Raw genomic sequence first — 24,256 nt, 5'->3', positions numbered from 1 at the left:
AAAAAAAATTATGGCAGAATTAGAGCGACAAGTGACAAGTGAAATGATCCTAGAAACGTACTTAAATAATTGTAAATTCCAACATTATCATTGCATATTATTGCTATCATTATGGAGAACCTCGGCTATATGATCTTCATTAGATACGTGTAATGATTAGAATACTTATTGATGAAGTATATAAAATACACAATTTTGAAATATAATATTTTTCGGTACCGAATTCAGAATTATTCTCTTATGCATTACATTATACGGAAAATTAATTCCGCGTCGGTAATAGATACCACTGATACGCTTAATAACGCGCGCACGATGTAATGCGCTTCATTTTTCAGCGCGAGATGCGATATTATTTAGTTTTATTATATAATTCCGGATGCGTATGTGTATTATCGTCGACATTATCGTCGTGGCTCGGCGGCGCATGCAAAGCTTTTCTCCGTAATGCTTGACCGATTCTATTGTTGTTAGCTATTAGGGTGTATGCGATGCGTCCAAGGAAAATCGTAACCGATCCTAGCTCAGCAGAACGTGCACGAGAGAATAATTATCCTTCGATTTGGTCGAAAGTAATGGCGAGCTCCCGCGCGACGCCAGGAGAAAGTGATAGGTCTTCATGTTCTTAACGTTGATTCACATACGGAATTCGATATGCCGCATCGCGCGGGCTGCGCGTGGACCGCACGGGAAAAGAAAAGGGATGTGATCGGAGATCCGATCCATGTGGGTGCTTGCATATACATACGTGCTTTCACTGACAGCTGAAAACGGACGCGGTAAACAACTGATGATATAGAGTTAGCGATTTCATTAACTGTTGCAAAAATTAATTGTCTTTAATTTTTAATGAATTAAAAGGTGAAGTAACATTAATAGTAACAAAAACAAATTAAACTAAATTATTAGCAAAGTATTTAGCATCGAGAGAGAAAAGAAGTATAACGTATATAATATGTCAGTATACACAGAATGCGTGTTCAACATTACAGCTCGATTTCACAATTTAATACACTTTTATCTGTCTTTTACATCCATTGAGATACGCTTGACGGAGCTGGAAATCTAAAAAGAAAATCATAGCATTTCGTTATCTGTAATTCGCGAGAGAAAGAAAAACAACAATGTCGGGAAACGCAAGTTAAAGATCTGGGCAAAGGGGATCACGTTATAGTAATCGAACACTTTCACGGTGAAAATCATCGTGTGCAACGGATTCGCGTGCATTCGCGTGGCGTTTCGCAGGGAACAAAGGGAATAAATAGAGGGAACAAAAGGTGGGAGGTTTTGAAGAACGATGTGAGCAGCGATTTGTAACTTCCGTCGTCGGGGCGGCGGATGGCACTGCGTGAACGTGAACTTCACACTGTCGTGCACGCAAGACGTATACTTTCACTTCTGGTGGATCCATGCGACGTAGAGCCAATGACCTACTAACACATCGAACCGTTCATCTTTTCTGCCACGATTGGCGCTGGCCCGGCAAGGCCGTCCATCAGGATTATTTAATGAACAATTATATCCTTCCCCTTTTATTTTCCTTTTTAACATTTATAACGGTTTGATAGCCGCTCTCGATTTGTCTGCCAAACATGAGGTAACGATCAATCAATATCAATCAAAGGCGCGTGAAAATTTGGTTTTTGAAAGAATCTATCTGGAAAAAATCTATTCATTATATTTTTATCCTTATAATAAGAATCTATTGATTATTTAAGTAATACAAAATTAATTATTTTTTAAGAAGCTGATGCACTAATGTTTTAATTACATGAGCGGTTAAAAATAGAGATTTACAAGTTTCAGGCTTTAGAGGAAGCCTAATGTACGAGGAAGCCTTGCTAAAGTTTTTTTAGCACGTCGTTTTCTCTCGCTAATGCCGTTCGTAGGCGATAGTTTCATTCGATAGAGATGTTGGTGAATTTAAGCACGTTTGGTGAATCTTTCTCATTTATAAATGTCATGATCTTTGGTTCCGGGTGAACCTCTTTACTTTCACTCGTTACGAAGGAGCGTGACGCAAACTGGATTTCGTCCCCATCCTGTCAAGAGGAATTCACGCGGAAGTTGTTTTCCACTTTGTTTCGTTTGCCTCTAAGCGTTGAGTCATATAAGATCTAGTTGTCAACTCTAAATTGCAGATAACAGAATCTAAATTTAAAAGAAACAATGGTTCATTCTTTGCTAAGATGTTGAAGAAACTTTTCGTTACAAGCGATTGTAGATTATATTTTTGAGGAGTTTAGTAAACAAAAGTATCAGTAAATGGAAAAGAAAAAATCTCTAAAAATTATCATCTTCTAAAAACATCCCACGTTATCTACCTCTACATCATTTTTATCGTTTCATAAACGAGAGCATGTGTTCATGGACGGTTCAGTGCCAAAAGAAAGTTCTTCGATTCACCGCGAAACCGCTATTTGTGTGAACCGATAATTATGTGGGTACGAGTAGCGTGGCATTCCTCGAAGTTGGACCAGAATCATCGACGATTCCACTTGGCTGCGAGTTCGAGCGATGTGCATTTCCTTTCGCTAGGAATCAGTTCTAATATGGCGCCCGATGATGATTAACGACTCGTGAAACTCGAGGAGAAAATCCTCGGTCCTGAATTGAGTAGTGACAGATTGTCTAGGATTCAAATATTATAGCATACGGAAAGATCGCTCAGACACGCGTCTCTTACCTGATACCGTTTAGAAATATAAAATATATGCAAAATACATCTTGTTACAATAAATCTTTTTATAAATAATAATTTATATTATGCGTTATATGTTATTTAATTTTTTAAAGTTTAATGACCACTTGATCTTGAGCAATAATTTCTAATCCTCCAGTAAAACGATGGGTGCATCGAGGCCGCGTCATTGGCTTTTCGCTGCAGTCGTCCTGAGTCTTTTTTCGAGCTTGATGGCGAGCGAGGTGCGGCGCTTCAGGAACTCCGATTTCTCGGCTATCGACGTGCGAAGAGATGGGGGGAAATCCAATCGTACCGGGTTCGTGGCAATCCGCCGACGGAGATACGTGCGATATCCGACGGGATCTGCTTATCTCCTCGAGAGTGGTCCAATATCATCACACGGCAGGAATCTTGGGGCACATCCGGTCGCGCGTTTCGTTCCTCAGGCTCAATTCCCCAGTTCGTGGAGGCAGCACAAATCTCTTTGGGGAACTCCCGCGATCGCCGATTACAATAGACCGGTGATGTCCCATCGGACGCCGCGATTGATATTTCGCGACAACGATTTCCTGCCGCCGATCGGAGGCGGCGCGGCATCTTTTTTCCAGCAATCCAATCAGCTGCCAGATTTCGAAGATGACATCAGAGGTAAGAGCCTTTATGGGATAATTCATTAACACTTTAATCTTTATTTCATCCAATTAAAAAACCTACATTTTTATATTTATAGATTAATATACTATCAATCCTCTCTATAATTTCTACTGGAATCTTTAAAATTAATTTTTTATTAACAATTAGAAATCCGTTTTTGTATTGTATTTTTCATCCCTATTATAATTTATTGGTAAATTATAAATTGCACATAATTTCTAATATTTAAATAGTTTAAAATCGTGCATGTCAAATCATGTTCTCGATACTTTAAATGCAGTATTAGAAATTATGGGTTAGAAACTTACACTTAGACATATTGAAACGTTTCAGGCTTTATTTATCGCTGCTTATTATTTTTTGAATGCAAAATAAATACATTTCCCTTTTACTTTCTTCCTTTTCTTCGCGCGCTCGTGTAATCCCGTCACTTCTGTAATTCGGTTTGCTGTGCAAATAGCGCTTCATCGGCGCTTTGAAGTGTTTAGAGAAGCGTGCAAATGCAAATGAGATATTATATGAAACTTTCGAAGCATTTCAATTGTAAACGAACCGACACTTATCTCCGGCGCGATTGAATGAACTAACTCGCGAGCATATAAGCGCATAAGATGTGTAATGCCAGCGCAACAAACCGTAATAATCACTAATTTATTATTATAATTAGTGACCGCGCGTGTACATAAAATATCAGACGGTATGTTTTAAATCTTAAACAGCTATGAATGGAGTTAATTAATTCTTGTGTCAATATTTTTTTCTAATTTTAAATAATTAATTCGATTCTTATGCAGATCCTATGCGAGATTTTTATGCATTTTTTTTTACTAAAATTGAACGGTTTCATTTTTTTGTAGGAAACGGTTTTTTCTTTTGTTTTACGATAATTGCGCTTTTCCAGAATAGCATCTTATCTTTATTTCAGATCTCCGGAAACAGACGCCGGATGATTACCCCAGATTGGAAACAGGTACGTGCAACTTGTCAGCGGAATCACAAAATTCGAATTAGCCGTAATGACGTTACTTCTGGAATTTTTCGATGCCTTCCACAAGTTCGCGATTTCTGCTTAGTTGTCGGTTTACTTGATCGCCTTGGTAACTTCGTCCTCTCGCGTAAACTCGTAAAAATCGGACGGTTAGTCGCGCAACGTCTTCTTAATGGTGCGCGAAACTTATTTCCATTACAGTCGACGACTTCCGTCGTGGTCCAAGACACGGAAATCATTACGACATCGTCGACGTCGCGCTTTGCCGCCGGACGGTAGATCGTTGTCACGCTGAACTGGTACGAGGTCCTTTTACGATTGCCCAAATGTTTCTCTATAGAAAGTCTGTCGGAGAAACGGTTAATATTACCATGTCGATATTTTTTTACACTTACCTTGAGCAGTTTTATCCTAATAGATTCCAGCAAAATCGGTTTAATCCTTTTCTATTCAATACTTTATTTTCGATCGGATTGAGCTACAATTCTATAGTAATCTTTATGTGACGATTTTAACTACAATGATCCTGCTGGAATGAAAGTAGATATATGTTCTTAGATTTTCCAAAATTATATTCTTCAAATAATTTATGCAAATTTAATTTAAAATATGGTCTTTAATTAAAGTAAGGATCAAATAGTTAAAATTGTAATATATTCTTTTGTTTTGCTACGATCGTGCTGGCTTTAAACCAGTTCCTGGATTTTAACTCGCGGCCATTTCGTCTTTCGAAGTTAGACTTGGAGTAATCGGCGAAGTAAGAGAAGAGCGGCGACCTCCTTCCTTCTATTATTACTAATTGATAATTGCACTGAGCATTAGTAATTGGAGTAGAAACTTGATCAGAAAGATTTGCATTCTGTAAAGAGTTTCAATTTCTTGTACTAGCATTAGGGTTACACGTGTTATTCAAAGTGTATTAATATATAATAGTTACAATTATGTCTAGTTAATTAATTAATATTGATAATTTTTTAATTTTTAACAATCAATGTCTCTGATTGTGAGAAGAATTACGTTCTATTGGAACAGTTTCTGTTTTCGGCTAATACAGTTAAATAGATTGATATTAGATTAGTAACCACAATGATGCCTTTCTGCGAATCTTCTTGCGAACTGCGAATCTTATTTCCTCTTCGACCGGACGGAAATGCGGTCGCGCCGCTCATAAGTAGCTCGACAGTCGCTCAGGACGATTACGTAACTTGACAGTCGCGGAAGACAAGAGTTTCCATATTTTCTGCAGAGACGCGCCAACAAAAAAGACCGCTGTGGAAAGGCGACGATACATTGTGCGCGGACGGACGGAGCTGCGAATTTTTTCTTATGTGCTGGATGACTGCTGGCCTATTGGACGGCAGCTGCGGTGGCATTATGTACGCGTGTTGTCAGCGGAAAGACCCTAAAGCTCTCACTGATTATAACCTGATCGAGTCGCCTAGAGATCAATCTCGGCCGCTTCCGCTGGATTTGTACACGGAGACCGCCAGCGACGATCGTAAGTCCTTCCTTCGAAAAGCATGCCGTCCGTACTCTAGCACCGCACTTGAAAGCATGACATCTACTTTGTCTCTTTATTCTTCTCTTTTTTTTCTTTCGACCTTCCACCAATTTCCTGTCGATTGTTTTTCTCTTCATTAATTATTTCAAGACTATTTCACACACTTCACACATTCGCGTGTATTCCAAGCACGCACTCGGTCCCACTTCTTCTTCGCACATTGTTTATCACCCGAGAAATTGCACAGTTTCCTTACCGGATGCTTCCCATTTATCGTCTCGAATCTTTTCTTTTCTTTTCTTTTAATATCACGATTCTTTCTTCTTTGACATACACATATTTTATGTTCCTTTGGCCTTCTCCGTTTTCTTGATTTGCATGCACGTGATATACAGTCCAAGCATATTAAATAAAATCGCATGAATTTCTATCTTCCCATGCATGGTTGTCCGAAAATGATTTTTATCAGTATCGTAACATTGTGTTTTCCGCACAATTATCCGTCTAAATTCCCATAAATGCCTATTAACGATTATGAATGGCCGTCTCCTTGATCTCGGTCCCTTTGCATTTTTCGCGACGAGATAAAAACGGTCTTGTAAAAATCAAGTGTCCGCTTCAACGAAGAAGTACTATCCTTGCTGAATTAATGAATGAACAGCTACACGATAGAAATCGTAGATCAATTCTTACAAAGGGATAATACAAACTCTTGAAATTGGTAGAAAGTGCAGCAGGCGAATGGATGTAGATATCATAACAGCTGTCGTCGTTCATGGATTAATTTTCTAAATGGTGAAACGTGTTTTTCTGCATCGCCATCGGCTCATAAAACTTTGGCAATCCGTGCTCCGTCTCTTTCTCATAATCTACGTGATAAACGCTTCACTGCATTCATCAACAACCGTTTTTCATAAGGGATCACTTTATATAAAACGATGCACTAATAAGCGCATGAATTTGTCAGCGACTAATTATAATTTAAAAAAAACATCTTTGTAATATTCTTTGTAGTTTCAAGTAATCTAACGAATCCAAAAGATTTTGATTAAAAAAATAACGGTGTCGCATGTTTACACATGTATGGTTACATAAAATAATTATCATAATAGTTGTCAAGGAAAGTAATTTCAAACTATTGATTTTATAATATATTATATATCAATCTACGCTTATGCTCTTATCGAAATATTTTTTATCAACAGCTTTGACTTAAGGGCTTGTATGAACAATCATGAATAATGTTTTTCTTTTATCTGTCGGGTAATGTTTGAGTAAGTGATCAATGTAACGCTGAGAGTTACTCAATTACGTTGAAATTACTTGGTTACGAGCAATGCAGGCCAGGGTCCAACATTGAAATCGGATAGAAGAAGCTATTAAAAAAATCATCGTATTACTCCAAGTCCAATTTCGGCAAGAGAAGAACGGAGAAGAAACTTTTTTGTCGCTGTCGATTGCATGCCTTCGACAGTTCGCGTGTTCGACTCCAAAGGCGTTGATTGTTATGGAACTGCGCTTAAGCGTCATTGTGCGTTATTGTAATCACAGGTTGCGGCACACAGTTAGGATTGCCAGATGTTCTGTACACATAGAATAATTGAGGATTCTTATTTGTTTTATTTGTCGCCAAAAAATGGCTTTGCGATTAACTACTTCATATATAAGCATTATTTTACTACAATTACTGTCTACAAGAGTTCTACCGTTCCTCCGGAATTAATTTACTTGATACCTACGTTCTATTTCAGAAACGAAAATTTGGCAACTCTAGCGCAATTCGTCACGCCAAATAATTAGACCCGACAGCCACGCTATATATAATTATAACGGCGACACTTTAATTGCATGCGAATCCAGGCAATTGCGTTTTGCAGGTTGCGGCATACCGGTCGTCTCGAAACAAATCGCGCAGAGGAGGATTGTCGGCGGCGACGACGCCGGCTTTGGCAGTTTCCCGTGGCAGGTCAGACACGATGGCAATGCTGGATACCTTAGCTCGGCTTTCGAACTTATCGTTAAAATTAATTTCTTGTTTTAATAGGCGTACATACGTATCGGTTCCAGTAGATGCGGCGGTACTTTGGTCAATCGGTTTCACGTTGTCACCGCTGGGCACTGTGTTGCGAAGTGAGTGAGAAATAATCTGTCTGCATATATGTTTGTTTTACATATATGCAATTATTAAGCTGTAAATATAAGTCGATACTAATTAGCATATTTAATAAATTTTTTGAATGTCAGAGCGTCGGCGCGACAAGTCCAGGTCACCCTCGGCGATTATGTGGTAAATTCCGCGAGTGAATCTCTGCCAGCTTATACTTTTGGGGTTCGAGAGATCAGAGTACACCCTTACTTCAAATTCACGCCACAGGCGGACAGGTACGTTCGCATGTGTTACTAGTTTATTATAAATAAAATATGAATACTTCGAATGCACATCTGTCAGCGCTAAATAGAGTAAACTTTGTCGCGATTTCACATCTCCCATATTCATTGTTGTTTATCAGGTTCGATGTGGCTGTGCTTCGATTGGATCGACCGGTTCACTACATGCCTCATATAGCGCCTATATGTCTACCGGAGAAAAACGAAGATTTTCTGGGACAATATGGTTGGGCCGCGGGATGGGGTGCTTTACAAGCAGGTAGCGTTTTACTTGTGAAAAAATTGTGTTATACTTATCCATTAATATAATTTTAAATTTCATCTCTCGCCTTATAAATTTTGGATCCAATTACCAGAATATTATTTCTTGCAATATTAATATAACAAACATTGAGTCACACATATTTGAATGGAAAAATACGTACCCTACACTCAACTCTAATATTAATTTGCTATAGATAATTAAAATCTTGTTATATATTTTTGTCAACTATTTATCTCATTATACGAATTACTTTATTTAGGTTCTAGATTGCGACCCAAGACGTTGCAGGCTGTAGACGTGCCCGTGATCGATAATCGCCTCTGCGAGCGGTGGCATCGGTCCAATGGCATCAACGTCGTCATTTATGACGAGATGATGTGTGCCGGTTACCGTGGCGGCGGTAAAGATTCGTGTCAGGTAAGCGATTTCATCATCGTGGGTGTGTACTGTTTGAACGATGAATCGTCGTTCCGTTCCCTTGTTCCTCTTCTTCTTCTGTCTCTTCTTCTCCAGTATGTTTTCTCAGGAGTATGAGAAAGCCATTTAATTTTCAGGGTGATAGTGGAGGTCCGTTGATGTTGGAGAAAACTGGTCGATGGTATCTTATCGGTATCGTCTCCGCAGGTTACTCTTGCGCGCAGCCAGGTCAACCGGGGATCTATCATCGCGTAGCCAAGACCGTTGACTGGATTACATATGTCATAAATTCGTAGCGCGTCCTCAACCGCGGGAGAATTATTCTCAGAAGGATCTTGAGAATTCTGAGCCGCGAACTTTGAATGACACAAAGTTCGGGCATCCTTCGTGTCGGGAAATGATTTCCGAGGTCTAAATCACGTTTGAGAAATCAGTGTGACACGAAGACAAAAGCATTTAACGAAAGGAATTATAATTTTAATTGACTTCGAGAGAACGGACCATGTCTAGCGAAATTAAAGCCATTTTATTTTATGGGAATGTAAAAGTAATTTAGGGTGAAATCCACGTGTCGTAGACGTTTTCGTAATAAGCGATTTCGTGTTTCCGTCAATATTGTTTCGAAAGTGAGTAAAGGCTTGACGTTCCCTATTAAGTGTAATACGATATTATATAAGAAGTATCTCTATTGACACAAGCGGGTGGCGCAAGTGTGTTGTAATTATAACGTTGTGAATGTATTGTAAATTAAGCGTGTATGATATGCGTATGAATTTGCGCTTAATAAATACTTTGTTTTTGATTTTATTATTGATTGCATTATTTTTTTCAAACAATTTCAATATTCTTAACTAATTCTATAATAATTATATGTATAATATTACAATTATAATTTGATACTATATTACCAAAGCAACAGATATAATATAAAATAACTTATTTTAATGTCACTGTGATTTCCTTTCATTACGCTACAGAAAAAGCAACGATGAAATGAATAAACAGTGTCTACATTAAAAACATATTTTATTTGACAACCGCTACTTTTCAACACGAACTATAGCGTCGTAGGTAAACCTACGCAATTAAGTATCTATATCCGTTGCGCATATTTTGTAAGTACATATTTTTTTTATCTTGATATAGTTATTTAACAGTACGTAATCGGCTCCGAGTAGCGACAATAGTTTATCGCTGTCGGTTTAGCCTATTTTATAACGTCGCATAATATTCAAGATAATTCCATTACTTAATGTAATACGCCTAAATATGTCACCAAACTCCTCGCACAACATCATCTCTGGTTCAAGTCAAATTTTTCATCGTGGAATGACTTTCGAGATGAACGTTTAACAATATTAGCAACGAATCAATTTCGCAATCACATTGAGCCACAATCATCATTCCTAATTATTTCTCGAATCTCATCGTTTCTTAAAATGCAATGCGCATATGTTATGCGCTATAAATTACTTATGTACAATCATGCTATTTGAATAAATACAAATAAAACTCGGGGCTATAAAAAATGCATCGGGGAAACAAATCGGGAAATAGCGGCCAGATAGTTAATGTCAATTTCGTCCCAGCTAAACGTACTTTGGAGGATTAAGTCGCAAGTTAGCTTAAGTATTCGTTCGAATCGCAGTGAAAAAAGATATTATCACGCTGACTTATTCTCGAAGTTCACGCTTCACTTTAAGTTCATGCGCTAAATGTTGTCGTATAAACATTTATATCTTTAAAACATAATACCCTACGCTCCGTCCAGAAGGTTCTGCTTTGCATATCATACAATATACAATATACAATTTACAATTTACAATTTCTCGTTTTCGAAGATAAATAACAATAATACTTTTCTGCTTCCGGATTCTAATAAAAGAAAGGAGGAAGAGGACTAGGGCATAAAGGAGGAATGGGTCAAAAGGGACCCTGGCCTGAGTCGAAATATAAATAATCCTAAGTTAGAAAGCGATTTATACGATTAGGAAATTAAATAATAATTATATAAATTACATATTGATAAATGTAATAAATTACATATGCAAATACGCAACAAATTACATATTAAATATTATAATTACTTCCAAGCGAAAGAGGAGCTGTTCTACAAAAGAATAATGAGATAATAAAGTCTAATTAAATAGCGAGAGATCGCAAGTAATGACTAAACAGCTTTAATGCCGTTCTAATGTCCGGTTTATTCCTACATAGTTTAAGTAACGTCACTAATCCCCAAGTCGTGGATACTATTACTGACTAAATACATCGACTCACAGAAATCGCCTGATCAAGTATGAAATTCAAGTCGGGCGCCATTCACTTCTTACATAAAACGAATTATCATCATAATTGATATCAAATACGTATTCTGGCTATCACAAATACCGGATGGAAGGAGAGCTTATCGAAAATTGAGATTACAAGAGCATCAGGCATTCAGAACACGAAATTGCTGTGTCAAAGATCCGGGCTTTTCAGATTATGTCTCATATCGATCGTAATTATCGCTTCGATGCCCTAAATGCGTCGATTAGAAATGAAGATTGAATAATATTCTGAATTAATTAGCTATTGGATTGATTTCAAGGTACTCAGCTACCTCTCGACCGATCTTTCGAGTGCTTTGAACCTCAGGACGGCAGGATATCTAATTCAAGCACGTTCTTGGTGTTGGACACTCGATCGTCGCTCTTGTGCACTAAGACATCCTTGAAGTCTCTCAGCTTCTGCGGCTGAGGGGTTGCGTTAGGATTTCTGGGAAGCGTGGCAATGGGATTGGTATTGTGATTCATGTAGGGTTTCTCGTAACGATTGATGCCATTTGCCGATTCCGAGTTGTGTCGTCGTTTTACTTTAGTTTCTGCATCCGGTTGTTTCATCGACAAGTCCTTGTCCTCGAAGCACGGCACCGTCTGCATCGACACCGTGTTTCGACAATCGTCGAAGAGGGATCTGGGATTGAGAGTAACTTCGCGGGCGGAGCCGAAGTGTTTGAAACCGGCGCAAATCGGCGAGGTATTCATGAAGCTGGTATCGGCGGGAAGGCATGACTCGGTGATCCGTTTCTCAATTTTGATCTCAGTGACATTCTGCCGAATTAATAAATTCGGCGCTACTTCCGGAAGTGGCTCCTGGGAAATCGGCGGCCACTTGGAATCGCGCGCCATGTCTCGTTCGATGGCTAGGAACTTCCGTCGAGATTTATCCACGTCGTGCCAGCGATAGCGCAACTTGCCGAACACGAGGTACTCCACAAAGAGATACTCAATCAGTAACGCAATCACGAAATTTACCACGCCATAGCCAACCAGAATGAAACGGAAGCCCAGATCGTTGGGCAGAATGAGCTGGAACCACGTAATTAGCCATTCGAAGGGGCATATCGCGAGATAAATGGAGAAGAGGCTAAGGAAAACGAAGGAGGTGAGTAGGCCGTAATTGGTGAAGAGAGACTTTCTGTACGGTGGTCCTTTGGAGAACGCTACCGCCAGAATGATGTACTGCATAGAACTGACGATGAAGACCGTGTAATTCTCCATGCAACCCACGTCATCCTTATCCTCAGTTGCGATTGGGTTGAATGGCACGAACCATGGCATCTGACGCAGATGCCAGAGACTTGTGTATTGGAAAATCGCGACGATCAGAAGTTGGGTGATCAAACTGAGTATCGGCGATGTGCTAATGAGGCTGTTGAGCGGCGCCATTTTCACCAACGGGCCCTCATAGGCCTCGGTGCGACCGAAGAAGAAAGCGAATATGGAAATGATGAAGAGATCGATGTACAGAAACTCGATGTCCGTCAAGTTGGACTCAATGCTGTAGAGGAGCATCACCGAGATAAATTGAGTGAGCGAGTAGGAAGCCATGTATTTGAAAATGCCAAAGGAGGTCACCAGCGCGGCGCGACCCTCGCGTATCACCGTTAGAACACTGGAGATGTTGGTCTCGCGACTGGTGAAGGGCGAGGCGACGGAAGATTCCGTGTCCGATAAGGATATCCCGGTGTGCGCCGCTTTCAACGCGCCACAATCGTTAGCACCATCTCCCACCATGGCTGCGGAAAAAGAAATCTTGTATCAGATTATTAAGATTTATTGCGAGTTATCACATTTATTTGTCGTTCCATTAAAGGTGCGTTGTACTTTTGAACATAGGCTTTCATTATGCACTTACCAACGTAGTATCCTAAGGACTGTAGTTCTTGAATTAACTGCTGCTTCTGATCGGGCGACATTCTTGCGAAAATGGCACCGCGGGTGACCACTTTGGGTATTAGTTCTGGGTAATACTGCTTCATCAACGCCCACGTTTTTCCCGTCAATGCAAATACGTATTTATTCTTTAGGTATTGTACACTGCAATTATCAGATAAATCGTAAGTTTTATTATTACCTATATATATTTATTTTAATAGATCTCGCGATGCTGAAAAATACTTACTCGTCCGATAAATAATTGATATCGTCCTCCAACTTGGTGTTGCCGAAAGAGCCGCTCTCGACGGTTTCCAAGCTAACCACGCTGTTCAAATCGGTCATTTCGCTAAGATCGGGCTGACCGTTCGGTGAAGTCGGTGATGGTTGACTATCGCTCTTCGTGAAATAGATTTGCGGTTTCAGCTGATTCTGCTGATTCGTCGAGACGGCGACAACCGGCGTGCCTGGCTTCACAATATCGCAATCTCTAGCCACAGAGAGTGCGGTCAACATATTATCGCCCGTCACCATCACCGTCTTGATGCAAGCGGTGTTCAGTTCGGCGATCACTGGCGAGGTTTCGGGTTTCAGTCGGTTCTCCATAATTATAAGCGCCAAGAATGTCAAATCAATCTCGGCGGCTTCACGACTTATGCGTTGCACTTTAGCATACGGAAGACGGTTCAGAGATTTGTGCGCGAGGGCGATTACTCGATAGCCCTCGGACGTGTATTCTTGTAGAACGGCCGCGAAATCTGAAGGAACTAAAAAAAACAAGTAGAGATATTATAATTTTAATAAAATTAAAATAATAAAATTAGATAACTAATTAAAATTACACTGAATTATGCAATCGTAAAAACTTACTAGATTCTGCTCTTGAGAGACTGAGGATCATCTCTGGACTACCTTTGCAATAAAGTTCATAGTGATTGGCGCCCAATGTCCTGGTGATCACGCTCATCCTCTGAAGACTCGATGTAAAGGGAAATTGCCGTACAATGCCCACTTCCAGTCCTTGTTCCAGTTCCGTCGAAGAATCACCGAACGTAGCGTCGTGGAGGTTGCTGAGAGATATTCCGTCCATTACGTCGGAAGACACGGAGTTTTGTCGACTGAGCGTACCGCCCAAATCGTTGGGCAGTTTCTTGAGAAGCTTAGAGTCCTTTGCTGGCCTAACGATCGTCGGAAAAAGCATGGAGAATTTAGATGTATCGGATACGTCAGGTTCCTCCAGCGTCCAACCAGTGGATTCAAACATTTTCAGATCGAGCGGGTCTCCTACCAATTGGTTGTCGATTATCGTGATTCCGTGGCATGTAACCATGCCGATAAGAACCTCGGACAACGACAGACTAGCGATGTCCTTGACAGGCAACTGAAACTTTCCGTCAGATACGCTCACCACACCCCACATATCCAGACCGTCTTCGGTCAACGTTCCAGTCTTGTCGAAGCAAATGCAATCGATGGATCCTGACACGTTAATCGTTCTCGGGCTCGTGCAGTATATTTTATTATTTTGCAATCTACGTTGTGCTACGAGACGACCGACCGTCATGGCAGCTGGTAATGCCGGTGGCACTACAATAGTGATGAGATCTAATGCTTCCAGAGTAATATGACTGCCGTGAACGCCTCTCATTATTTTCGTTACGATTGTGTAAACGACGCCGATGCTGGCTATGCACGCTAACAATATAACGAATTTATACGAGTCCTGTTCAAACTTGAAATCCACGGGCGGAGGATACATGATGGATCGCACAAGATCTCCTTTGCTGGTATTGAAACCTGTCCTGATGACCACAGCCAATACCTAATGTCACAGCACAATTATTTACATTTAGAAAAAATTAAAATATAAAAATAAAATATATATTTGTGAAGTTTACCTTCTCACTACCGTAATATCTTGTCTGTATAATTCTGGTACCGCAGAAAAGCGTATGCCTAGCATGTTCTTTGGTATTATATATCACATCGTTAGAAGAAGGAACTGGTGTTTTCGTGACAGGTACAGATTCTCCCGTCAGCATGGACTCGTTGAGGATACAGTTGCCGGTCAACAGCACGGCATCGCATGGCATTAGGCATCCATGAGACGGAATGACCAAGACGTCACCGGGTACCAAACGTTCGGTCGGCACTATTGCGGTTTGACTGGTCGTACGATCTCGCATGACCGTGGCGACATCGGACGAATGCACCGTCGAGCGCAAATTATGCTGATTCTAAGAAGAACAAAATTCGATCAGTTTAATCATGACACGAAATAACAACTAGAAAAAAAGGAGAAGTGACTCACTCGTCGCGTCTGAAAGACTGCCATTATAATTCCGGCGCTTGACATCGTGAGAATGACCATGGCATAGTAATAATAGTCGTCTGCGATCCACAGACAAAAACTAAATAGTTGGAAGACGTAGAACGGGTTGAGCACCTCGAGGCAGAGTAACGTGAATATGCTTTTCACCGGAATCACGATCTCGTTGTTGCCGTAAACGTTGCGCCTGTCGATGTAAATCGTCCAGTTAATTAATTATCATAATTGATACGTTATGACGCTAAGTTCCCGTTAAAAGACGTTGGAATTGTTCGACTTTTTTACCTCATGTACTGCTCCTGAGAACTGAGACCTTGTGCTTGATGTAACGTGGACGTAAGAACGTCGGTGTCGAGGCCACGCAGTTTCAAGAATTCCGATCTTTCCGGGTCCCAAACGTAGGTCAACTTCTTACAATTGAAGATGGTTATGGATGGCACCTCTAAAAATATTTTCTCGTGATAAAACTATCCTATATTTGAAAGGCACAGATCTCAAAGAAGCATACTGATTCTGACACTCACGTTTGAATTGACCCCCGGAAAGATGCACGGACAACATCGGGGAGGTTTCCTTCTCCTCTCTGGCGGTTATAACACTGCCGTCCCATGCTTCATCGATTAGAGATTCTTCTTGGAAAGATTTATTACTGTGGAATAAAATAATAACTAACGATATCGATTTCGTTGATGCTGTTGACGTTTACAAGATGCATTGAAAAGATTACTAACATAATCTCCTGAGCGGTCAAAATCCTCAACTTCTTCACGTAATGACTCGTGTGTTTTCCTTGAAACTTCTCGATCAACAAAACGGTTTCCGCTTCTTCCAAAGAGCACTTGGTATGAGTGGCCAAAAGCATGAGACGTGGCACCCAATGGAATATCAGCCTCAGGAAGCCTCCGGTAATGATAATCAGGAACCAGATAATAACGGTCCGCACGCGGTTTCGTCTATAACTGTAACGGATAATGAGCGGAAATTAAGTGGATTACGAAATTCAAGGAGAATTCACCTACGATTATGTGCATACGCAATATGAGTGACCTACCCGTAAATTTCCATCTGGTCCTCTTCACCGGGATTGATATAATCAACGCCATTCTTCAAATGTAGAAGGCCGTTGGCTCTAGTACCTGAAATGACGTCAATATCGTTACAACGAGGGGTCATTCGCATGCCGATCGTCCTGAACGTTCACCAATCGCGAACTTAGTCCGGGTAACGCTTTCTCCGCGACGTTTCGTAAGATTCTGTTTGTTGTTAATGATGCGATGTGAGGCGCGTGCAGAATGTGCCGAGTTTCTGACGACAACGATGCCGCTCGTGGCCTTTATAACTCCGATCTCGTCAAATCACGAGGGGAATGAGAGAGAATGGAAATTGTGCGGTCATCGTCGAGGATAATCGCGGTAAAGTAGCGAGGTAGAATGGGACAACGCGTTTATTTAATGTCGAGCAGTATCAATGACCACGAAACGAATTTTGTCGGTAAACGAAGAATGTGATAAATATTTTAGAGAATACAATAGAGATATTTCTTCCTTGTTCCTTACCCTCCAGCAATTCCGTCTTTTGCTCGCGCTGATGCTCGTTCGCGGTAGCTGCGCTGCGACTACCGAAAACACTGTAAGCATTTCTGGTGAAGCTCAGGTTTAACTTGTTCGGCGTAGGCGGCATGCTCGCGATTAAGAAAATGCAGCTCAACCGAAAGGCGATTCAAGGGAAACTGGACTAAAATTCTCGAACGAACGGAATTCTACCTTTGATAAGTGCTTACACTTGATGCGGTATCTGTTTTTCTATATCTTTATCTTTATCTTTATTTTTCTCTCTTTCTTTTTGTCCTCTCTATAATTCTTTTGAGAATCGTAATTGTCAGATGTAATTATTAGAGAATTTTTCCGTTAGACTCTCTCTTGACTCCTGCCTCCTTTGTTTCCCTTTATCTGCTCTGTCCTTTTTACTACGTATTGTAATTTAACACTAGCCTTAGTACCTAACGAATTATTGTCTGTATACGGGCGCTCCTCGAGGCTACCTCGGATCGCTCGATGTGAGACAGAGTTTCGTTATAAGCTATGATTAAAAATTCAGCCGGGACATTGAAACACGAAGACGAAGGGGAAGAGGGAGAGAATGCCGAAGATGACCGGTGAGCTACGAGGTACGACGTGGGTGCCGTTTGAACGTTTTTGCGCTCTTCGGAACGTTAACCCCGTCTGCTACCGACACCGATTGCCCGCCATTTCGGGATCCCTCTTCAAGGTCCTCGCAGCGGGTCTTAGCGGTGCGTTATCCGGCATCTGGCCGGCATCGAGCTGGCACGGGAGATGCGACAATGACGATGACGACGACGACGACGACGACGTCCTACGGACTCTGAAAGCCGTCTCGTGGCTGTGCCAGAACCATAGACCGATGTCGGTCGTCGAGAGAGTGGCAGGAGAACGAGGATGCTGATGAGCGAATAGCGGTAGTTGGTGCTATCGCTTCGGACCTGCCCTCGGCTTCCTGGATTCGTGTCAGTCGCCAGGGTCGGTGAGCTTTCGCCAGCCGATTCGTGGCGTGATCGCCGCTCGTTCACCCTCGCTCATACCGCGTTTCAGGTACACCAGGTCCAAAGCGCCCCTATCTGCGGAGCCGCTTCCCCGTAGCGGCCGCGGTTGCGGCTGCGGTGCTAACGCTAGATCGCGGTAACGGCTCGCCGCTTTTTTCTGCGTTCCACCTTTGGCCCTCGAAGACGACGATCCGTGATCTCTGCGACCGCACGCGGCCGCTACACCAGCTCCTACCGCCTCTCTTATGTGCTCGTGCCTCCCTTGTGCTGCTCGTTGGCGCGATCGCAAATACATTACGGGTTATAGGAGTATCCGGGGTTGCCGTCGGGATATCTCGATCGGCAGAAAGATTGTGACAGCTCGCGGTTTTTCACACGCGCACTACGCTGGAATTTTCCCCCGCGAGAAACGCAATAGTCTCAGCTTTTTTCAAGTAGACGAGATTACTGGATACACTCGATATCAGCTCACTTAGCGCGTGACTAAGTTCTCCTCTCCGATCAAACCAATCAATACGAATGAGAATTGCGCGATATTATCAGAATCAGTGCATTCTAAGATTTCCCGAAATCACCGATCTATTAATAGATCGCGAATTACGTCAACGATGACGTCTCAGTTCTCGGCAATAAAAAATATGCGTGACAAATGAAGAGATAGGAGGAGAAAGACTTCTCTACACCGAACACCAACAGATTTAACACTTTTTTGCGAATACGATTGTCCTCGCGGAAAAAACGATGACTTCTCCTTCGGCGCGATTTTTTCAGATGATCCGCTTAAACTCTTCACTCTCCTCGGGACTTCTAAGTACAGAGAACACAGTGCGATAGTTTGTGTCCAGCATTTTACTCATAGTGCCGGTATACGTTGCCGCTGGCGCGCAATAGGACGTCCCGATTTCGATCACCCGCAAATTAGGAAACGGAAAAGAAAACGCCACTCTCCTGCGAGAAATCACTTTGCGCGCGGGTGTTTTCTCGACGCGGCGCTCATTCGTGGTGTTGCCGCCACCACCCTGGGATGCTGTGTCTCGCAGATGGATCGTTCTCCGTCTCAGACTCGAAAATCTTCTTTTACCACAAACTGCGTGCAAATATAAGGCAATTTGCGAAAACGTGCTCGCACTAAAATGGCGGCGCGGCGCCGTCGTTTCGGAGTTCAGCTCCGAAATTGCCGACTCCGGCCAGGCTGACTGGCTGCTTAGCTGACTGGCTGCGTAGCAATTTCTCGTGATTGCTGATCACCGCTGTCACTCGCTGATCGCACAAACGACGAAACTTCACCAGAAAGAGACCTTCTTCATTGTGGAACACCGACGAACACGCGCTGTTGAACGGTGCGACGGAGAGCCGGGGTTTTGTCTGCTCTGGATTGCGACCAGTCTCTGAACGTGAGCGAATCGAATAAATTGCTTGCCACAGAGACCGACCGAAAGGAAGACTTGCGCCCTGAGTCGTGGCAAACTCAGCTACAGGAACGTGTCTAAATGGGGCGCTTTGTCGAGCGGTAGAGCCTCGAGTTGAACGGGGTTCAATGCTCCGGCAGGGACAACTAAATATCTACTGGCTGCGCAGCGCCTTCAGTCCGCGCATCATGAGAAATGCGATCAATCACGGTTTGTGAAGGTAAACACTAGATAAGTTTTATCTAGCATTTGTGTGCAATTCATTTCCGTAAAACCGATTGCGTGGTTTTCAAATTATGAGAATTGAAGTTACCGTACGGTTTATCGTACAAAATGTTGTTTCATATGCAATACGCCGTCTACAACGTTCAACTGCAATAGTTATCGTTTAACAAATATCGTTCGCAGTTTAAAATATACGGCTTACATCTTACAAGTTTATCGCAATTTTTATCGCTTGGAATACCCTTTTGATCTTTCAAAATCATAGCTTTCTGTCTTTACGGAGCACTATTCTCACTTAAATCGCACTTCTTATCTTTTACGATATATCGTGGGTCGTGTCGCATTTAAATGAGTCTAGATTAACATATTTTTTTCTACCATTCATAGATAAGTTCTTAAACGATGATAACGGAAAAGCATAATTAAGAATCAGTAAATTATTTCACAAGGACTATTCTTATTCGTTTATATCAAAATCTCTGTCTTTGCTTCATCTGTAAAAGACACTTTGAAAGTCTGGAAGCTAGAACATGCGTTGCATTTCCTTTGGTTTCTATCCTTGTGTAGCCGTACCTGGGATCCCCCTACCATCAGCTGCTCAACTTATAACGATGACGAACGTCGACATCATCGTCGATGCCGACCATGACTCATTTTTTCGTTAGCGCCGGCGCGACCGAGTTTCCTCGTCACCGTTCCCATTAATTACGGTTCTGATTTAAGTTATCAACTTTCCCTTCGGTCATTATTCGACTTCCGGTTGCAGGTATACATTTACATATCCATATACCGCGTACTAGGCCCTACTAGCTGACACCGGCTGTCTTCCTCGATCAGACCTCGTCTCCTCGTCTTTTACTCCGCCTGCTGTTTCTGCCTGCTATTTCCCTTTTGTTCCCTCGCGTCCCGTGAGATCCCATCGTTGGAATATCGAACGACCAGACCCTCGTGGTCTATACCTCATTTTAGCTAACTCATCACTGTCCGAACAACACGTGCTCCATCACACACACACATACTCGAGCATTTAAAAACCTGCATTCTTTGACTGACAAATAAGTCACACCTGCCATAAAACTTCGCAGTAATTTCCGTTTAAAGGCATTTTTAACAATACAAATTTCATAATTTTTTTTATTAAATATATTTTTGTGTTTAGATTCCTATCTTTCTATATTATAATTATTAATAATTTTTTTATATCTTTTTACTTTTTAAATTGTTATTACTAATTTTTATTTTTAACATTTAGAAGCATTTTAACATCAAGATTTTATTGGTATTAATCAGTCATACTCGCATCGGTCGCAGATGTTGCAAATATTTAATATTATATAATTTCTCAATCTGCACCGCAAACGTATTCCCATTACAGATGCATGGTTTTTCTTACATAGTAAACAGATAAGTATTTATAGTATTTATATTCGCAAAGTATGAAATCAAGGTATAAAGTCGTTACAATAAAGTTATTTTGTATTTTACCACTTATCTACACGTAAGATCGTCCTTGTAATAAACTCTTTCGCGCTAATTATTATCATGGAATTCAAAATCCTTGATAAACCGATGAGTAATTGATGATTAAATATGTGACAAGAACGAGTGGACTTTATCGCGGAGCACAATTCACACAACAAATGAAAGCAAAAAGATTTTCGCAAAAAAAATTTCTCAGACCACAAAACTTTTGGGTGAAGATAACGATTAGTGCGTCTCTTTAATTGAAGCGTTAAACGGAATTAAAGACTCGTCAATATTAAAACGCCGAGCGAGACATCGTTAGTAATTGAGCAATATTACTTTTGTCTAAGCGGTCGCGACTTTAAATGATGCAGAGGTCGAGGACAACGTTGCTAGCAGAATTTGTTGTTTCAATTCAACTTGATTTCACACAATTAAATATAAGTGACGGCTATTTTAAAACTTGTCATTATAAATATGTGCATAAATTTTGCTAACATAATATCACTGATATCTAGCTTTTAATTAAAAAGAATATTACGTAGAGATACGTTCTTTTGATCGGCTAAAATTTAAATTTTAGATTGTCGACAACTTTCTATTTACTTATAATGATACATTCCTTGTCTCGTTGTTGCGCCATAATCAACTTCAAGATGCAAAATAGAATTGCACCATAATCAACTCCAAGCTAGAATTGCCGGTTATGTAAGATTACACTGATTGATGTGTATACGCATGCTGCACATATACGAATCTTGCATGACCAGTTAATTAACTTGGTTTTTTCTAAAAGTTCACTCATTATGAAAGATAGGCGGGGAGAATAGAGTAGAAATATTTACGTAACGTCTCATAATTTAACACTTGTATTTAATACAAAAGACATCAAGTATAATTATGTTAACGACATTGTAACGACTGCCACTATTTGACTGTCACATCAAAATGCACGCATTGTGATAAATATCTTTAAAAAGATTTATATCAAATGTACTATTCTTTATTTTTCAATATACTTAAAAGAACGAGCTTTTAATTTAACAATAAGATATTTTGTGAAGAAATTTTTTATATAATAATTATATAGTTAATTGAGAAGAAATGGCTAGATATAATAGTTATATAGATATACTGAATTTACGATATTTACGTGTCTATATGCTTTACGTAAAACAATTTTAAACCAGATTAATATCTTGTCTCATAAATCACGTGCTTTAGTTTTACGCTTGGGTAAACGGATTGAAAGTATTACCTTATCTTTGCAGTTTCTTGCAAAAATATGACTCCAGTATAATTTGTCGCCAAGAGAATTATCACGTTTCCTTTCTCAAGCTAATATCTCGTTTTAGAATCTTTTAGCTAACTCATTATTATCCCAAGAGAGAGATAATTATTCTAGATAATAATTTACTCAAAATTGACACAGAAAATTACACACAAATAATAAAAAAAAATACAATGCGACAACGTGTGCTATGCTACGTGCTTTTCATAGGATTTCAGTCACGTATTTATCATAATATTATTCATATAAGATTTGATGATTATTCAAATCGTCTATCGAGCAAAATATGTAATTTGAAGAATCGTACAGGTGGTTGCGATACAAAATTGTACTACTTAAAAGTTTAACGGTGAAAGTGATAATAATAATTGATGTTACTGAAACGCTAACTATCGTGTTAAGAATTCCAGACACGAGGCCGATAACCAGACGCATATTGACGAAGCAAACGTTCGATACCGCGCGAGACGGTTTGACAAGGATAACGAGACCAATCTTTCGTCTCATAAATCATGCTTCATACTTTGATAAGTTTCATATTTAGATAAATGATCTTGGAAAGTCTTACCATTCGCTGTATCCATCTTGCCGTCGTACGATGATCAACAGTGAATTGCTGTGAGTTTTCTTGCGGTTCTCGGCGATCTCTTTCTTTGTGAGATGAATATATCCTGTCCTCTCACAATCGTGTTGCAATTCTTACCGTATTGCATTTGCAAACCTATTTAGCCAATCCTATGTGACGTCGAGTAGAAAAGAATATAACAAGATTTGTAAGAGTATAAAGAATGTCTATTTTTTCAATATATTAACCAGTCCACAAAAGTTAATTCTAGTTACACTTTATATGTTTAGAACGATTATTAAGCTCCGTTATTTCGTGTTTCGAAATGGTATTGATAAGTCCCGCTACTTGGAATAGAGAGAGAGTTATGGAATATAGAATCTCAAAAATAGTCGTAAACCAAGTGATTTCTATGCATCGCGCTAGATTTGACAGGTTCACCGTCACTTCATTGGAAATGTGTCGCAATAGATCTCCGATACACTAAGCTTCTCTCGATCGCGATCTCGCGGTCGCGCGATCGAGAAAGCGACGACGGTGCGCGACGGCGCATCGGACAACACTGCGCTCTTGCCGATATATCACGTCGTATAGTATGTGCTACCGCCACCATCGGCCGAAAGTCGTTTTCTCTTATCGTTATGAGCCATTTGCTTGCCAGCCGATTTGTCAACGATCTAGATTTACGTATGATAGCATCGAAAGAAACTTTTCGAAATCGTGTCTTCCTGAAATTCTTTCGCGATTAAAGATAAATATTAATCGTTACACACACTTTGAAATCACGTACTAAAGATAATTCATTCATCTAGATTGATATCAGAATTAAGATTTTATCTTCGGCTAGGATTATAATTGAACGTTTGAACTTATATAAATGGTTATTTTTGTTAATTTTGTCAACACAAATTAGGCAATCTCTATGTATGTAGATGCAACTATCTATATCTATTCTTTTGATGAGTTCCTTCTGTTATTTGCCAAATTTCTTATATTTTTCAAGATTTTGTAACTCTTATCTATTATCTCGTTTATATAATTAAAAAATGTAGTGCAAACAGGAAAATTTCTGATCTATATCAATCTATACCAAATGAAATGTTTTTTTCTGAAATATTATTACTTTATCTACAGATATAGAGCAAATGCTGAAGTTGAAGCTCAGCGAGAGAAAGAAAATGGAAATTAATGAAGATTATCTTTGTTGGATGAAGATAGATAATACAAAAGTTCTCATAATATAAAATAATTGCGAGGAATAAATGCGAGGAAATAAAAAGAATGAGAAGATTCGTGTTGAATGGAAAGATTTCGA

At 40.2% G+C, this 24,256-nt stretch overlaps 2 protein-coding genes across 3 annotated transcripts; one reads left to right on the top strand and one right to left on the bottom strand.

Moving 5' to 3' along the window:
- Positions 1-2,774: 2,774 nt before the first annotated feature.
- LOC139783624 (serine protease filzig) lies at positions 2,775-9,704 on the top strand. Its single transcript, XM_071722778.1, has 9 exons — positions 2,775-3,331; positions 4,263-4,307; positions 5,572-5,823; positions 7,704-7,792; positions 7,871-7,956; positions 8,071-8,208; positions 8,337-8,473; positions 8,739-8,896; positions 9,034-9,704. Exons 1-9 carry the CDS (start codon positions 2,848-2,850, stop codon positions 9,190-9,192), a joined length of 1,548 nt encoding a protein of 515 aa, XP_071578879.1. The 5' UTR covers positions 2,775-2,847; the 3' UTR covers positions 9,193-9,704.
- A 201-nt stretch (positions 9,705-9,905) lies between these two features.
- On the bottom strand, positions 9,906-24,243 carry Anne (anne boleyn). Of its 2 annotated transcripts, none has more exons than XM_071722771.1 (11): positions 22,945-24,243; positions 16,479-16,563; positions 16,159-16,386; positions 15,952-16,076; positions 15,713-15,869; positions 15,410-15,614; positions 14,997-15,335; positions 13,969-14,920; positions 13,346-13,865; positions 13,079-13,260; positions 9,906-12,959 (listed from the first exon to the last, which is right to left on the bottom strand). In XM_071722771.1, exons 1-11 carry the CDS (start codon positions 22,958-22,960, stop codon positions 11,533-11,535), a joined length of 4,236 nt encoding a protein of 1,411 aa, XP_071578872.1. In that variant the 5' UTR covers positions 22,961-24,243; the 3' UTR covers positions 9,906-11,532. The 2 variants fall into 2 exon arrangements, with proteins under 2 accessions (XP_071578872.1, XP_071578867.1); XM_071722766.1 differs by lacking the exon at positions 22,945-24,243 and adding an exon at positions 16,984-20,666.
- Between the last annotated feature and the right edge of the window lie 13 nt (positions 24,244-24,256).

The sequence above is a fragment of the Temnothorax nylanderi genome, unplaced genomic scaffold (genome assembly GCF_030848795.1).
Source record: "Temnothorax nylanderi isolate EJ_2023f unplaced genomic scaffold, tnyl_v1.0 TNYL_tig0008_pilon, whole genome shotgun sequence".
Lineage (NCBI taxonomy): Eukaryota > Metazoa > Arthropoda > Insecta > Hymenoptera > Formicidae > Temnothorax > Temnothorax nylanderi.
Note: the sequence above shows the minus strand (reverse complement) of the source record. Positions and strands in the feature narration are given on the sequence as shown.